Source organism: Cajanus cajan, chromosome 4 (genome assembly GCF_000230855.2).
Source record: "Cajanus cajan strain Asha chromosome 4, NIPB_CcT2T_4, whole genome shotgun sequence".
In the NCBI taxonomy this organism is placed as follows: Eukaryota; Viridiplantae; Streptophyta; class Magnoliopsida; order Fabales; family Fabaceae; genus Cajanus; species Cajanus cajan.
This window is the reverse complement of record NC_138520.1, coordinates 7079512-7098339: the sequence shown is the minus strand read 5'-3', so window position 1 is coordinate 7098339 and position 18828 is coordinate 7079512. Positions and strand designations below refer to the sequence as shown.

The 18828-nt window shown below is 26.7% G+C and overlaps 1 protein-coding gene across 1 annotated transcript; it reads right to left on the bottom strand.

Moving 5' to 3' along the window:
* Nucleotides 1-15082: 15082 nt before the first annotated feature.
* LOC109818496 (putative isoaspartyl peptidase/L-asparaginase 2) lies at nt 15083-16655 on the bottom strand. Its single transcript, XM_020383978.3, has 3 exons — nt 16279-16655; nt 15856-16176; nt 15083-15767 (listed from the first exon to the last, which is right to left on the bottom strand). Exons 1-3 carry the CDS (start codon nt 16438-16440, stop codon nt 15270-15272), a joined length of 981 nt encoding a protein of 326 aa, XP_020239567.1. The 5' UTR covers nt 16441-16655; the 3' UTR covers nt 15083-15269.
* Nucleotides 16656-18828: the final 2173 nt, after the last annotated feature.

The window sequence follows — 18828 nt, the reverse complement described above, 5'->3', positions numbered from 1 at the left end:
GCTTGCCGTTATTGTTATTCATACAGTATAACCCAGCATTCGCTGTATATTAATAATTCTCTAACACTCTCATTCACTTGGCCTGAGGCATACATTTAGCCTCACCATGCTTCTCTCGTTTACATTAGTCAAAACTTATTTTTGTTACCACTGTGTTAATCACTTCCTGCGAAATTATACAAACTTAATATTAGTTCTATTAAAAAAAAATTATATATAATTAATATTAAATATTCAAATGAGAGTTATGTCATTAATATTCAAATAAGGTTATTTGAGGATATAAAAGATATATATAATCATAAAAATAAATAAGTAAATAAAGATTTTTGGGTACATTAAAAATGCATTACAATCCACTAGAATGTTACTCTTAAAGGGTGTTTGATATGTGAAATATTTACATTTTTTAGAAATTTAAAGCAAAAATCCTAGTTTTACATGTTTAAAAGCTACTTTAAAAAAAAATTAGGAATGTAGTTTTTCAACAAACCTTTATTGTCCCACTTTTCTTACAAAAATTTCTCATGCAGATAAAATCTAATTTTTCTGAATGAAGAAAAAGTTTTATGTATATAAAAAATATCACATTATTCATTTCGCTCACTCTTTCTCTCTTTTCCTCTCCTTCTCCCTCTTCCTCTAATTCTGGCTCTCTATCTCTCTCACTTTCACTCCTCCTCTATTCCTCTCCCTCTCCCTCTCCTTCTCCCACTCCCCTCTCTCCCTCCTTCTCCCCCTCCCCTCTCTCCCTCCCTCCCTTCCATATCTCTATTCCCTACTTTTTTTTTTGTCTAATTATTTGTTGGCCTTATCAATTTTAATAATATTATTAAAATATATTTTGTATTTATATTTTAATGCTATTTGTTAATATTTTTTTATCTATTTTATTTTAATAAAATAAAATAATATATTTTTATTCTTCTTAATTATAATGTAGCATTTCTTTTTAATTACGTATTTAAATAATTTTAATAGGTTTTCAACTTTTTTAAATAATTTAATGTATCATATTTGTAATAAATTTTGAGTAAATAAATATATCTAATGAATTTATTTTAATAAAAGGTATTTTCATGAAAATATATTTATAAACTAAAAAGTACTCTATTCAAACTAAATATAAAATTCTTTAATTATCAAACATTATGTATGAATATTTTCAGAAAAATTATGAAAAATTAAATATATTTTAATTATTTTTAAGAATCATAATTTTCATGATTTATACTTGTCATAAATCATGATATATATATATATATATATATATATATATATATATATATATATAAATAAAAGAAAAAACCTTTTCTCCATCAAATATCCCCTTAAATATCTATATCTCAAATTTGAAATTTACTCTGTATTTTGAAGATGCATCTCGCCATGTTAACATGGAACGGGTAAGGTTATTAACACTCAAATTTTATGTTTACAAAAAGGTCTAACATATATATAGTTCTCTTAATTAAAGAAAAATCTCTCAAATTTTATTTTAACTGTTGTACCGAGGCTAAATACTATCTCACGAATGTTCAATTCTTACCACACGATGAAGTTAATTTGTTAATTTTTATATGCATCATTCAGACTGACATTTTCAACGATAATTAAATTGGAAAATTGTGTATTGTAAGACATTGTTTGGTAATAGGAGAAATAGTGGCACCCTGAGCATAAGTTGGTGGCTGTAACTCTAGGATTTTACTGTTGGAGGGACATCAAAAAATTATTGTTGTGTCTATAAAACATAAAAAAAATTATATAATTAAATTATTAAAAATATATTAGAGAAAATAAAATAATTATAAACATATAATCAATAATCATTAATCAATTTTTGTATTACTAAAAAAAATCTATCAATAATTTTAAAAAATTAAATTGATAATTTATATGTAAAGAGGAAAGTGTGATATATTATTAATTTTTTCATTTTTAGTGTTAATTTCTATAAGTGTTAATGTAAAATCTTAAGTATGATATGTCTTTAATTTTCTCATTTTTTTCTTTATCTATAACTTATTTGATTTTCTTTTAATTTTTTAAATTTCAAGATTGCATTGAAATCTTCCTTCAATAAAATCTTGAAGTCAAAATATGATTTTTTTCCCTTTCTGATGAGCTTTTATGTAATATGTCATCATTATTAATATATTTTTTTATTACATAACTATTATAACGATAACATGTAGTTTTATACAAATGTATTATGTGTTTAATAATTTTTTATATAATTATTTGTATGTTTATACTGTATGTTTATATTTTTAAGTTTGAGAATTATAATTATAAGTAATATTTAAATATTTATAAAAGTATTATTTTTTAACTTCGCTTAAAACACCATAAACATCATGGCCGGTGGTGTCGAGAAACAGATGAGAAAGAATATTAAGAAAAGTTCCATGAGCTGCGGATTTCATTGTTTTTTTTTTCCTCGTTATCCCTCTTGATTTTCTTAAAAATTTGATCTGCACAAGGCTACCATTGGGCAGGGCTAGTACTATTATAAAGCAAATCAAATCTTTGATCTAGATTCTAAAGTTATTTTTATTAAAATTATTTAAAATAAATAAAAGGTCAATAATCACTGCTAAAAAAATACCAATTTATTATAAATAATTATATTTTTTTAAAATATCTATTGCTTATTATGACTTCTTGTCTCTTCATAAAAAAAAAACTAGTTTTATTAGCATGTGTATTGTGTGCAGTTAATATTTATTTGTATATATAATTTATAATAAATAAGTAGTTTTAAATATATAAATAATATTATACTACAGTTAAAATTTATAAAAAAAATATATATAATATTTTTAAAATATATAAATTTTATTTTAAATTTATAATGAATAATTTAAATTTTGATATAATACTACTTTTAGATTGAAATGGATAAATGATTTAAAAAATCAAGTGTAAAGATAAGATAAAAGGCTGGTAGTTTGAGATGTTTACGAGAGATATATTCTGTTTTTCTAGTATAGGAGATAGTGCGTAAAATATACCTTTATAGAAAAGAAGAGACGAGGGAGATTATTGCAAATCTTCAATTGAGAAAGTCGAGAACGAGGCTGCATATATAAGGAAGGATTCGAACTCCTGACCTTGCTTAAACGTGGATTAATCTCTACCGCTGAATCATACGTTTAGGTAATGTTTCTTAAGATTTTTTTTACTATGTACTTATATAATTATGTATTTTTATAATTGATTTTAAAAACAAAATTTTATGTTTTTTTAACTTTTATCTTCTACATCTCTTTGATCTCTATTCTATTTTTCTTTGAATTTTCATATTGTAGTCTATTTGTGACAATAAAACGTTTTTAAAGATGTAAAAATATTATGTGGTGTTATGATCAACATTCTAGATTTTTTTACGTATTTAGGATAAATTAAAACCAAAATTTGAAGATTTGAAAAGTGTTGAGTTAGAAGTACAATTCTTTCAATTTGCAACTATACTTCCAACAATCTTAATGAACAAACATAACATTTTATATAAGCAGAATAAATATAATTTATGATAATCTTCTCTATGGTCAAATACTAAAAATCTAGAAGAAAAAGAGTTTCACATTACAAAAATATATTATTATTTTATGTTATTATATTTGTTAGTATACTTAACCTTCTAATTTGAACTCAAATTTTTTATTACCCAAAGATTTTTTTTTTACCATTTTACCATATTTTATTTTATAATTTGATTAGTTTTTACATTTTATAATCTAAAATATGTATATGTTTGAAAATTTTATTTAATTTTATTAATTATAAAATAAACTCATTTGTAAAAAGGTTATTAATATATTAAATTTATGTCCAACATATATTGCATCGAGTTATTAAATTAAATATCAATATATTTTAAAAAATTATCAAGTTATAATAAAACCGTATTTTATCAAGTTTTTTTTAGACTTATACATATTAATAGGCAAATATTTCATTTGAAGAGAAAAATAAATTTGTTTTTTTCAATATTTTGTAAAACTTTGAATTGCTAAAGAAAATAAATCATTCAAATAAAAAATTTAAAAAAATCATTAATTAAATTTTAAGCATGTAATTATATATTATAAACAATTGATTACATTTTAATATATATAATAGTAATTATGTAAATATTTAAAATATATTTAAATAAGTTTTATTTTTTTTAAAGTGACTATCTTAAGTGTTAAAATCATTGTTAGAGACTAATAATGATTATTTTATATTTTAGAGAAATAAAAATTGAAAGAAAAATATTTTACTAGACCAAAATCAAAATTTACTTAGTTTACAAAGACTAAAAGACTAAAATTAAAATTTACTTAGTTTACAAAGACTAAAAATATATTATAAAGACTAAAAAATAATGTTTACAAATTTTAGAAAAATATAAAATAAAGAGAAAAAAATCAGAAATCAAAGTTAAAACTCATTTATTTTACAAAGACTAAAAATATAATTAAAATATAATTATATTATAAAGATTAAAAATAATGTTTACAAATTTTAGAAAAATAAATAATAAAAAAATTCAGCAACCAAACCAAAAGTCATTACTAAAAGTCTGTACATATTATATTATTTAAAACTAAAAATATATTTAAAATTTAATTATATTATGTTCACGTGTATAAATGGCTGCATAGCATTGGTAGTTTTGTAAATAGAAAAATGTAATAATTTCAGAATGCGTAGTTGACTGTTAAGCAAAAAGAAAAGATGTGCGTTGACTGTGAAACGATAATTATAGAAGTGAAGGTATGGAGGGTCCAAAATCACGAGATTTATGCATTTTTAAGTTTGAAAACTTTGCAAATTGTTGAATTAAATTATAGGTCAGCAGGGTTTTGAACAGTTGGACAATACACACGTCCAGCATCCAGCAACATGGGATATATATTATATAGTTACTAAGTAAGGTTGTTTCAGATTTGAATTTTAGCGGGACAAGATTGCAATGCACTATATGTACCCCAAAAAAATTCATATTTATTTTAGAGAAGCCTTATCTGTTTGCTATTACGTTACCATAGATTATGAACATACAAGAATAAGATGAGGATAAACAACTTCTTTTGTGACCTGTACCCAACCTTGCCTTTTACAACTTCTCAAATCAGGATAATCATCATACTTTTTCAATCTTATTTTAATATTCATTTTATTTTTTTTTATGAAATTTCTAGATGGTGCAACAAAGTATGTTTAACTATAGTATTTTAATCTGGACCATGTCCAGGATATAATAACCTTATATTTTATATTAAAATTTATAATTATTTATACCTAAAATTTATAATACATAAATATTTTCAATATGCTAAATATATTATAATTCAATTTTATTATAAATATATTTTCACATATACATTATATATTAGATTTATAATAAATAATTTATATTTGAATATTAAATGTTTTTGATCATTTATAATTTTAAAATTATATATTAAAATTAAATTTTGATATAAAAATAAAATATTAGTTGAATAAGATTAAAGATCAGAAAAATCTCTAAATGTTCTCATTGAATAAAACTCCATAAAAATGTTTTTTGTTATAACAAAATCGCCAAAAACACTTCTGTATAGCATAATTATTATAATTTATATAATAAAAATAATATTAACTTTTTTTTATAAAATTTTGGATCAAATAACATTATTATATTAAGTTTAGTAGATGAAAATAATTGTTTAATTAAGAGAGGAGATTACATTAAAGTTAGTTAATTAGATTTCTTGATAAATATTAATCATTGACAATACTGATAAATACTTCACAGCAATAATAATATAGTTAAAAAACTATTTTTATAATTTTTTACAGTTTATTTTGTTTCATTATTATATCACCTTTTTTTTATACCATATCTTCTCTTCTTATTATATCTATTTTAAATTTCTAATTCTAGAAAAAAGTAAAACATGAGAAGGAATAGAATTTCATAATAAATTTTATACTAGGAGCACGGTTGTCAAAATAAATTTGAAACATTATCTCTACGAGATTAGATAATGCCGCTGCAAATTTATTAGCTAACCGAGCTTTGGTTTAGGTAGGATGTTGAACCAATCTAAATATTAAATAATATAATTAAGTTGACTCAATTTTGATTTATATATTTTCAGATAATCTGAATCAAACTAGTAAAATTTAATAATATTTGGTTTAAAATCAGACGTGTTTTCATTTAATCGATTAAATATTTTATTTAATCTATTGAATTTTAGATTTAATCAATTATATTTTTTAATTTAAATATATTTAAACTATTATTCCTTCAGTTATGAAACTTTGATTCTTTTAACTTTTTAACCTTTTTTTTTCTTCTTCAAAACTTTGGTATTTTTAGAATTCTAACACACTTTTTTTATATAATTTTTTCTAATTATACTCTTAAATGTAGTTGAGTAAATAAGACTACTTTAAATAGAGCAATTAGTGTTATTTTGAGTTATATGCATATGTAGTTGAAAATATTGTAAAAATCTTTAAATTAATAAATGAGAATAAATTAGTCCAAATGTATATAAATTAAATATTTTTAATTTGTGTGTAAAAGACTAAGAACCAAAATTTCATAATAGAAGGAATATTTAATTGTTTTTATTAAAAAATAATTTTAAAATATTTTTAATTCTCTCTATTGTATTTTTTTTCTTATTTCTCTTAAACAAAATAACTAATCTTTTACTCTATTTGTAACATTGTCAATTTCTATGTTGTTTGATTTGACCGAAGCTTCATAATTCAAGTTTTTAAAAGTTGTAGAGAGAAATTCACTATTCCTTCTCCTTTCTTTCTTCTCACTAGAAAACCTTCATTAATAAGCAGGAGAACTAGATGAATAAGTTGTTAATTTTATAAGCTATAGATGTGTAGGATAAATACATATCTTAACTATGATACATAGAAATTAGAAAGGAGTTAAAGATGTTTTCAAACTTAATATTTCATTGCGTGAATATGCTGCAAGAGTCTAGTTGAACCTAGCTGGTAAGTTGGTCTCTAAATGGATAATATGTTTTTCAGTTTTCTCCTCTAGGTATTATGTGGTATCTGTGTTTGAACAAGGTCAAGGCACACGTATATAAAGTGACTAATCGAGAAAGTACCAGTCGAGGACTTAGTGTCTAACCTAGTATTAGAGGGTTATGGTATTTGGAGGGTAGTCAATGGGCTAATTCCATAGATGGCTTAGTGTTGTAGACTAATGTCATAGTAGGCTTATATTCAAACTATTCTATCATGACAAAATATCATACTTCCTTATTTAAGTGGTGAAACTTGAGAAATCAATCTAGCTTATGCTAGCTGTTGTTTCTAGCCTTATGTTAGTTGTTGTTTTTTGGCCTTACTGTCAGTCGTTGTTTCTGGTATTATATCATTCGTTGTGATTCAATAGGGTCAAACCACCTAAATTGTTCGATCAACCTAAGATATAGGAGATCTCCAAAGTTGTACTACAAGAAAAACGTAAATTTTCGACGGATATAAATCTGTTAGAAAATTTTCAACGGATATTTTCGACAAAATTTTTCGTCGGAAATATAAATTCGTCCGAAATTTCTGACGAAAATATAAATTCGTCCGAAATTTCTGACGAAAATATAAATTCGTCAGAAATTTCCGACGGAAAAATAAATCCGTCGAAAATTTCTTATTTTTAATTATTATTTTTAATTCTTTTTTTTAATTTCTTTTTTTTAATTTCTTATTTTTAATTCTTATTTTTAATTTCTTATTTTTAATTTCTTATTTTTATTTTCTAAAATTGGAATTTTTATTTTTAATTCTTATTTTTTATGTAATCATTTTTAACTATTTTTTTATTTTTTTAAAAAAGATAAATAATTATCTTAGGTGTCACCTACAATAATTACGTACGTATACGATATTTAACACCTCTAAATTTTTATTTTAGTTTTTTAAAATAAATATTATTTATCTACCTTAAAATAATCAAACTAGTGAATTTTACACATTTTACAAGTACGAAACAATCTTTATAAATCTTATGTGGATGAAAAATAAAGAAAAAATTTTACAAAAACCAAAATCAAAATCACCCATCTTATAGGGACTAAAATATATTTAAACCTTCTAAAATTAATATTTTTGATCTTAATAATTATTTTAAATAAATATTTATTTTTAAATATTTATAAAATACTTAGAGATGTTAGTATATTGTCTTTAAAATTATAGTAGGCAAGTTCAAGTGTGAATATTTTCATATTTGTATGTTTCATGAGTTTTCTATTAAATAATTAGTGCATATATTAGTTTATTTAACATAAATAGTAGTTTTATATTTTAGAAGAAAAAAATATTTTTTTTCTAGAAGTAATAAGCTTAAAATTACACACACACACACACACACACATATATATATAATATAAGGGGTTATAATTATACCAGTATAACTTTTATTAAGTATAAGGGTACTAATAATTGAGTTTAAGGGATCAAAGTACCAATTTTGTGTTTTCTACTCTGGTTTTGATTACATTTTGGAACTGTTGAATTAGAGTATTTCATTTATACTAATTAATTGGATTCAAATTAAAAATATATCTGCATTTCAGAGTTCTATTATATTATAGTGGTCTAATGTATTCTATGTATATTGTAGAAATAGAAAATACTCTTTCAATCAAACAAATATTTGAATTATTCCCAAATTTATTCGTATTTTGAAAAAATCAACAAGGGAATCCAAAATTTCGGTTTATACGTGTATATCAAATTTTGTTAAAATTGAACAACAACTGAAAAGTAATCAAAGTGTTCATATTTTTAGTGTATTTTGAAATGAATATATTACATCAATTTTGTTTTATAAAAATGAAGTATCAAATCATTTTGGATTAATATAAAGTTATATATATATAATCTAAGAGATATGAACTTTCAATCTAACAGTTGGATTTACCAAATTCACATTTAATATAAAGTTATTAAGCGGTATAATACTTAGTAAAAGTCACATTTAATATATATTTTACTAAGTGTTACACCGCTCAATAACTTTATATTAAATGTGAATTTTGTAAATCCAACCGTTAAATTGAAAATTCTTTACTCTTAAATCATATATACAAAATATTATATTAATCAAAGATGATTTCTTATAAAACAAAATTAAATCTATCAGAAAATTTATATTTTCGATGAGAAAAGTTTTGTAGGAAAAGCTATATTATTGATGGAATATTTCAGACAAATTTATATTTGTCGAAAATGTAAGAACTGGTTTTAAATTTGATATGAAAATATTATGATATAATTAGATAAGATTTTAAGTTAATATTTTATTAATGGTTGATAATTAAAAAATAAAACAAGGATAAATGTAACGACCCGCCATAGGTCGTCACATCAATAACCAATATGACAACTAAAATAAAATAATATATAATAAATAAAATTGAGCAAATGCCAGCTACACTAGAGTGTAAATATACAATAACGTATAAATTGTTTTCATCATATAAAACGTAATTTTATAAATGAGTCATCATCAGTAAGGTTATACAGTCATCTAAAAAAATAATATAATTATAACATCAGAATAAGACACCCTAGGTGCTGGTCAAGCTCTAAGTCTAGCCACTACTCAAAGTAGCTACCAAAAGACTCCTTGTCATCCCAAAGCCTCAAACCTGATCTGCTCCCCCACATAGTGAGATCATCACAGTCCACATCATGAAAATATAAGGTTTAGCACGTATAAAACCAACCATAGTATAACATAATGAAATATCATCAAAACAGATATTCATCAACAACATTTATCCATACCATGGGAATGACAACATTATAACAATTCATTTCCATGCCAAATATAAACCAATCCAAAGTCCAATGTATACACATCGATGCCAATGCATACATATTCTATGATAATAAAGAATTCATAACCAATGTATACAATCCATACCAAATGCATACATATTCCACATCCAAACCAAAGTCACACCACTGTATAATCCCATGAAGTAGCCAACACATCCAAACCAAATGTTGACCTCAACACATCCAAACCAAGTGTTGAATTTGTGAACATCTAACCTGCCCATGTCACACACCTCACCTCTCATGGAAAATATACAGTTGGATTACGTCGTCATGTAACCCTGGTGATCATGGCCACTTCATTCATCGGTATGACTCGGCCTTACCCCCATACCGGTAGCAAATAGAATACTTAATTAGAGGAGTACTTCAAAATCTACCTAATATCTGAAGTGGTTTATTATATAAACTTTGGAAAAGTTCCATATTGGAATCCTCATCATGGGACTCCCAAATTTCATATTTTTCCAAAGATTATATCCTGATCTCACCAAGAGATCTCCCAATCCATACCATAACCTTACTCCTCTAAGTCCTATTAACTTTCCAAACCAAACACACATAGCATATTCCATAATTACATACAAACTTTTCCATAACCATGCCAAATTACTCAATATAACAACATAAATAATTAAACTCCCAAAACAACTATCAACTTAACCAAATTACCCTTTGTGAAATGACAATCTTCACATAAAATAGCATATTAAGAGTTATACTACTCCTATCATGCTCATACTTATCTCATATGAAAGATAAGAAGATTTCCTACAACTCTTATGAAGACATCAAGTCCTAATTTCATCATCTACTTTGCTAAAAATTCTAAAAACCGCAACAACTATAACCAATGCTGGCAGCTTGACCCCTGTTCACTAAAACAGTCATATCTGGAGTTCTAGACCTCCTTTTTGGGTGATTCCAACGCCATTGGAAAGCTAACATCCAAGGCCACAACTTTCATGAAGACCTCAAGACCAACATACTAACGCGCACTAATATAGCGCCCGGCGCAATTATGTTGCGCCCGGCGAAATATCAGTAACCAAATTGCGTACGGCGTGACTAAACTTGCGCCCGGCGTGATTTGGTAATGATGGTCTCTGATGAATTCATGCCCGGCTCCAAGAACTGCGCCCGACCCATTCTGCAACTAGAAACCCTCGAAAACCTTGAAAATTCCTTCCAATCATGAATCGAATCCAAATTACATGAGTTTGAATCATTATAAAGCATAAACAATATCCAAAAATATTTTAAGCAATAAAATCAAGTATTAACCATTATTCCATGGAAATCATGAAGAACCCTAATCAAAACCCTCTCCAGCTCAATCCAGCCTCAATCATGCGTAAAACATGGAATCAATGTGATATTTCAACCCATACATACTAGATTAAGTCTTATAAGTATTACCCTTACCTTAAAAACCTCAGAAATGAAAGATTTGGACAAAACTCTCAAATCCCAACTCAAACTTTAATCCCCCTTTTCAAGGCTTTAGAGGCCAAATCTCTTGAAACTCCAGTTGTGAAGATTGATCATGGCTTGATAAGCTTCCCAAATGTGTCCTCAACTTCCCTCCGGACCAGAGCCCCTCTCTCTACTTTCTCTCTCTAGAAATGTCCATGTCTGACAAATGAGACCCTCCGGTCCTAAGTCCCTATATATAGCCATTTTCCAAAATTTCCAAATTTCACCCTTAGAAACTATTCACCTCAAATATCCTATTTCTTGAAGTATTTCAACTCCCTAAGCTCTAAAACAACCTCAAATTCACTCAGAAAGACCGGATTTATCTTATGTTCCTATCCTTCAATCTCCTACCCATCCTATTCCTTTCCATGCAATACGCACAACTCACCATCATATGAAATGCAACATGTATTAACACACAAACGAACATCAGTTTCAGATATATATGCTTTGAATAATGAGTTGCATGCCATAATACTTCACTTAACCAAGATGAGAAGGAAGGTGATCAGTCTTTTTCCCTCTTAGTACCAATTCAGTATATTGGTGTACAATGCATCATTCACCAAATTCATGCATACACATGCCTAGACAAACCTCTCAAAACATCAACCTCTCATCTCATACTATAAAATCACTACCATGCTTAAACAACTAATCAAAACCACATCAACATACAACATGCACAGAGGTAAGTACATTTCAAATCCACATCTCCATAATCTAATCCAAATCCATATAAACAACATATACATACATGCATACATACATATATATATATATATATAGAGTATATCTACCAAATAGCTCGGTATTTCCATGGCGTTACAATAAATACATTTTTTGAATTTTATATGTTTGATTTAAGATAACTTACAAAATAACTCATGGTAAAGTTATTTCGCTCAATAACTCATGGTGTGTGTTGAATTTCATCGATCCAATTAATTGTTAAATTAAAAGTTATTAAATTTTACTAATAATTAATATAAAAAAATTAATTAGTTTTGGAATAAATTATTTGCTAATTAACAATACAATTGAAACATTAATTATTTTAAATTATTTAACTAAAATCTTATTGACAATTTACTATATGATCTTAATATTTTTGTATAACTAATATCTAGTTTTAAATTTGATATGAGAATATATATTATGATATAATTAGATAAGATTTTAAATTAGTATTTTATTAATGATTGATAATCAGAAAATAAAACAAGGATAAATACATTTTTTGAATTTTATATGTTTGATTTAAGGTAAATAAATATATTAAATTAATTAATAATTTATTTAAAATGTTAAAATTTAATTTATAAGTATGTAATAAATAAATATTTATAATTTTATAAATTATATTATCATTATAAATTATAAAATTAAATAATTTAAATTATAATTTTAAATAGAAATAAGTAGATGTTAATTATAAAAGTAAGTACATATAAATAAAGAATAATTAAATATATTATTATTATTATTCGTAATATAAATATTATATATTATTATTATAGTACAAGTATGAGATTGTATATTTGAGGATGACTTAAATGAATTAATTTGTACAAGTTATACTGACAACATACATATACATTTCGGTAGCTTACTTATCAGAACTTCACAGTTAAGCATGCTTGACCTGGAGTAGTATAGGGATGGGTGACCTTCTGAGAAGTTTTCCATAAATTGCACAAGTAAGGATAAAACACGCTAAACAGTGAAATATCGTGAAATAGAATCCTTGAGAGACCAAATATGAGGGTTGTTACATTAATAAATTTATTAAAATTAAAAAAAAAATTATAATTTTCGACGGAAAATTTCGTCGAAAAAAAAAATTTCGTCAGAAATTTATCTGTTTTTGTCGGAAATCAGCATTTTTCTTGTAGTGTTGATCTGTGTGACGACGCATTAGATAATGTAGATGTATGTACGCTGATGTAATGAATTTGTTGTAAGTTGTTAAGTTGTTATGATGATGTTGTCCTGTTGTAAGATGAAAGATTTTGATATGATCAAATTTTATAATTTGTATGTTGAATTATTTTTACTAACTTACTTGTGTTTTCCTTGTGGTAGAAACTACGACGATCATATTTGGTATAAGAGTACGACTTGATTAGCAGGATGATTGCACATTTGGAGGATAGTCACATTGGAGAATAGTCACGTTGAAGGTGACTAGTTTTGGTTGTAGGCTACTCCTATGTAGTCAAGATTGTGTATAGACGTTGATTGGAAATTAAGTTTAAAGTTTATTTTGCAATTGGTGATGTATTTTGAATATATTGTGATATATTTGATACCATTTACTAGTTGTATTATAAACTTTAATTATGATTAATGTTGTTTAACCTTCTACTACATAGTAGTTGTTTAGTAGTAAGTGCAGTGATCTACCGGGTTGTTACATTTTCGAACTCTAATATCTAATTGTGTAGATATACGTTTTGTTGAACCCTTCAATAAGTAAGTTGGTTTCTGAATGATTACGTCATTTTCAGTTATCTCCTCTAGGTTCTATATGATATCCATATGTGGGTAAGGTCAGGACACATGTATAAAATGAACAATTGAGTAAAGTACTAGGTTGAGGATTTAGTATCTAACCTAGTATTAGAGAGTTGTGATATTTGGGAGGTAGTTGGTAAACTAATCCCATAAGTAACTTAGTGGTGTAGGCTAATACTGTGATGGGCCCATACCTAAACTGTCCTACCTTGATATAGTGTCATACTACCTAGTTTAAATGGTGAAGCCTAAAAAATCAATCTAGCTTATGCTAGCTATTGTTTCTAACTTAATGCTAGTTGTTGTTTTCTAGCCTTAGTGTCAACCATTATTTTCTAGCTAGTATTATATCAATTGCATGATTCAATATGGTCAAGCCTAAACTGCTCATCTTAAGATATAAGAGATTTCCATAACTAATATGTGTGACGACACATTAGATGTAATTATATGTGTTGAATGTTTGAATATGTTAAAGTTGATTAAGTTGTGGTGCTGAAATTTGTTGTTATGTTGTGAATGACTGTATCTTGATATGAAGGTGTTGCTGATTTTTTTGTTGATTATGTTGTAGTAGTTGAAACGTGTTTCATGTTGATTATATGCTAAAATCTTTTTGCAAGTTTATCCTATATTTTTCTTGTAGTAGAAAATGTAATGATCATATTTGATGTGTGAGTATGACAGGATTAGTGGAATAACTTGTATTGCTAGGGATTTATAATCATGTTAATGTTATGTATAGATACTAACCAATAGTTAAGTTTATTTTACTTTTATTAGAATATTTTGCGTATAATATGAATATACTTGAAATTGGTATTTATTGTATTATAAACTCACTTTCGATTGCATATTGTTTAGTATTTCACTATATAATAATTGATCAGTAGTAAGTGTAATAATTCCACAAATTATTTATTGTTATACTATATTTCTTCCTTATTTCTTTCTTCTTTATTTCTGTACATTTTATTTCTTATGTCTTTCTTTCTTCTCCTTTAGTATTTTCGAAGTGTATATTGTGCGGAGGTTAATATGTCATGATAACTCTCAAATCATCAATTCTCTATTATGTAAATTTAACAATCATTTATTATTATCAATAACTACGTTAATAATTTGTTAATAATTTAATGAATTGAAATAAAAAAAAAAAAAAAAATGAATGAGTCTTACGATTAGCAATTTGAGTAATTTTGTTTGTGAAAGGATAGGAGAACAAAAACGGACGTGTGTTTGGAGGATGATAGAAAAGGAGAAACATCTAATAAACTTGACAATGAAACGAAGAAGAAGAAGAAACAAGAAGCAACATAAATTCTAAGACTAGAACAGTTGAAGAGGGATAAGAAGAAGAAAAGGGCAACAGCAAAAGGGAATGAGGAAACAGCAACATTGAATTATTCCCAGATTCCAACCTCAATGAATCCATCCTGGGTGGCACAGGCCCTGAACATGCCATTACAGTTGAAGCCATAGGCGACATCACCGGAATTGGAGACGGCAATGAGGCCTGCCTTCCCTTCATCGAGGCGGTGCTTAACGACAAAGTCCACAGCCTGCTGAAGTGGCATCCCTTTGTATTCCATGACTGCTGCCACCTCACGCGCCAGAGTGCCACGTATGATGGCCTCTCCCTCACCCGTGCACGACACCCCACACACCTCACACGCGTACGTCCCTGCACCTATCAGGGGTGAGTCACCGATCCTTCCGCTCATTTTGTTCATCAGCCCTCCCGTCGACGTCGCCGCCGCGCACCGCCCTGACCCGTCCACCACCACGCACCCCACCGTCTCCGGCGCATACACGCTTATTGGAAGCCCGTTCATTTGCAGCGGACTCTCAATCCCAGCACCGCAGCTATCGTATCCCCCATTCGGGATCCTGTAATCAAACTAGACAAACAAACAAAAGATACACGTTTTTATTACCCCTTTAACTATATATATTATATTAATTACTAGTATTTGGTTTTTATTGTACCAGGATTGTGTTTGCCTCCTTGGCCAATTTCAGCATACCAACGTTATCAGGAGTGATGAAGTATTCGTTCTCCACGACCTCCACACCTTGTTGTCTGGCGAATTCCTCGGCGCCATGAAAAGCGAGGTAGGAATGGGGTGACTTGTCCATGACAAGGCGGGCGAGTGAGATGGGGTTTTTGACGGTGGTGAGACCCGAAACGGCGCCGCATCGTCTCTTGTTACCGTCCATGATGCTTGCTTCCATTTCCACTGTACCCTTTTCTGTGAGGGCAGATCCACGGCCAGAGTTGAAGAGCGGATCCGTTTCCAGTTCTCGAACCTGTTTGTTAGAAATAAATATTAATTTTATGGTTGATGTTGATGACTTGATGGGTATATATATAAAATTAATGTGATTAAAACGCACATGTCATGCACTTACGACAAGTTCGACGACGTCGAGGGCAGAAGCATTGGAACGAAGGGCAGAGATGCCTAGATTGAGACAGCGAGTGAGGAGTTGCTTGGCTTCCTCCTGGCGCTGTGGTGGGAGATTAGGGTCCACACCAGCGCCACCATGCACCGCGATAGCCCACCCTCCCATTATTATTTTCTCTCTCTTGTGTCTTGACTCTTATGTGGATTGCACCATCTTCGCTCATGCTTTTATAGCCAATTTCGGACTTAATGGGGTCAATGGGTTTGGGCTTGGATTGCGGTACGTGGTGCATGAATCCGATCCATGACTTCGACAACTTAGTATCCTTAATAACTACGAAGAGAAGGGTAACTTGCCCCTTTTCGCTGTTTCTCCAGAACCAGTCAAAATTTCTGTGCCCCCCCTCGCCTGTCTCTCTGACAATTTGGAACGGAAAAGGGAATTCATTATTAAAATCCTTTTTTTTCTTTTAGGAGTAATCCTTGTCATTCTGTGCAGTGCTCGCACTTACTTTTAAATACATAGATTTTATGTAATCTATACAGTACCATATGCATCTTTTATTTCCTCTTTAGAGCTTATTATTTTTACTCCATAATTGATAAGAAATAAAATTATAAAATCAAGATTTTTTTTAGTCTTTTTATTATAACCTTTTACACTACGTATAGTCACTAGCAATCATCATTCAATTATTTACTTATTTTAATTTAAAAAAAATTAAGAAGCACGGAGTACATTTTTCGTCTTAGTTATTGATAAAAAAAATTATTCATCAATTATATTAATAAATAAATTCTACTGGAAAGTTTTTTATATAACATTTTTTTATATTCTTTAGTTCAATTTACAATTTTATTTCATTTAAACTAACATAATATTATCAACAAATCGTTAATTAAAGTAATATTGAATTTGATCCTCTTAAAATTTAAGCAAAGTTTTAAATTTAAATTTTGTGTATGAAAAGATTAAGAGAGAAGAGTCCATTAAAGATGGTCAAAGCTAAATTTTTCAACAAAATTTAGTTATCAACAAAGTCCATAGATGCTCCATACATAAAACATAGTTAACAAAACTAACATAATATTAATATTGATTTCATTATTTAAAACGTTTTAAACCTTTTTAAAAATAAGCAAATTGATCTTCTTTTTTTTCTTCTAAAATTTAAAATCATTGATTTTAGTTATTGCAAATAAAAAAAATTATTTTCAATTTTATAAAATAATTTTGTTTCATTTCCATCATTTCAAACTCTAAAATCATTGATATAATGTTACTTTAAAAATGAATAAATAACATTTAATTTAGCTATTTTAAGATTTTTTTAGAAGTGTCACATATACTATTAAATGTTACGCAAGATAGTCATTTGAGGTTTTATACAACATAGAAACAATTAAGAGTATTTAGTAAAATTAGAATAAAAGACTAATGATTTTTAATTTTAAAGGAATGAGAACAAAAAAATTATTTTACGTTAAAATTAGAATATTTCACTTATTCTACGTATGTATTAAGAACATATTTAAATTATATTATAAGAAAAATACTAACTTTATGTACGTTGATGATCTTAAACAAAGATTAATTACTACTTTTAATAATGAGTATTTTGTAACAATGTCACAATATATATATATATATATATATATATATATATATATAAGCTAATGAGTATTTATTTAATTAATTGACTTCAGTTTCTTGAATGTTTTTATCTTTTAAAAGTCCTCAGTTCTAAAATACTTCTCATTTATGTACAAATACATCAGTACTAAATAATGTTAAATATAAAAAAAAAAGTATTTTATTTTTTTCATGATAAATTTATTTACTTATATATATATATATATATATATATATATATATATATAAGCTAATGAATATTTATTTAATTAATTAACCTCAGTTTCTTGAATGCTTTTATCCTTTAAAAGTCTTCAGTTCTTCTAAAATATTTCTCATTTATGTACAAATACATCAGTACTGAATAATGTTAAATATAAAAAGTTATATATTTTTTCCATAATAAACTTATTTACTTATATATATATGTGTGTGTATAAGCAAATGAATATTTATTTAATTAATTAACTTCAGTTTCTTGAATGTATTTATCCTTTAAAAGTCTTCAGTTTTTCTAAAATACTTTTCATTTATGTACAAATACATCAATACTGAATAATGTTAAATATAAAAAAAGTATTGTATTTTTTCCATGATAAACTTATTTACTTACACTATTGAAATGATTAATTAATTCTTAATTTTATCGTAAGTTTTTTAATTACATTTTTTTAATGTATATCCGTGCTTCTTTCTTCTATGTGATAAATTGAGGATAAGACCAGGTAATCATTATTAAAATAAGGTTATTTTTTATTTGTTTTTTGAAATTTTAAATTATTTATCCTTTTGTGATATTAAAAGGTATTACTTATTTTTTTAATAATATCCTAAATAGATAGGTGAACAAATAAGCGTCTCTTTTTTATCCTAAATAGAGTGCAGTTAATAATAGGGGTGGGCACACAACAGCTTGGATTG

Excerpts from the sequence above, each read along its gene's own strand:
- LOC109818496 (XM_020383978.3), bottom strand. The coding sequence starts at position 16,440 with ATGGGAGGGTGGGCTATCGCGGTGCATGGTGGCGCTGGTGTGGACCCT. Across the intron at positions 16,177-16,278 it reads TCGACGTCGTCGAACTTGTC|GTTCGAGAACTGGAAACGGA; the intron begins GTAAGTGCATGA and ends TCTAACAAACAG. Across the intron at positions 15,768-15,855 it reads AGGAGGCAAACACAATCCTG|TTTGATTACAGGATCCCGAA; the intron begins GTACAATAAAAA and ends TTGTTTGTCTAG.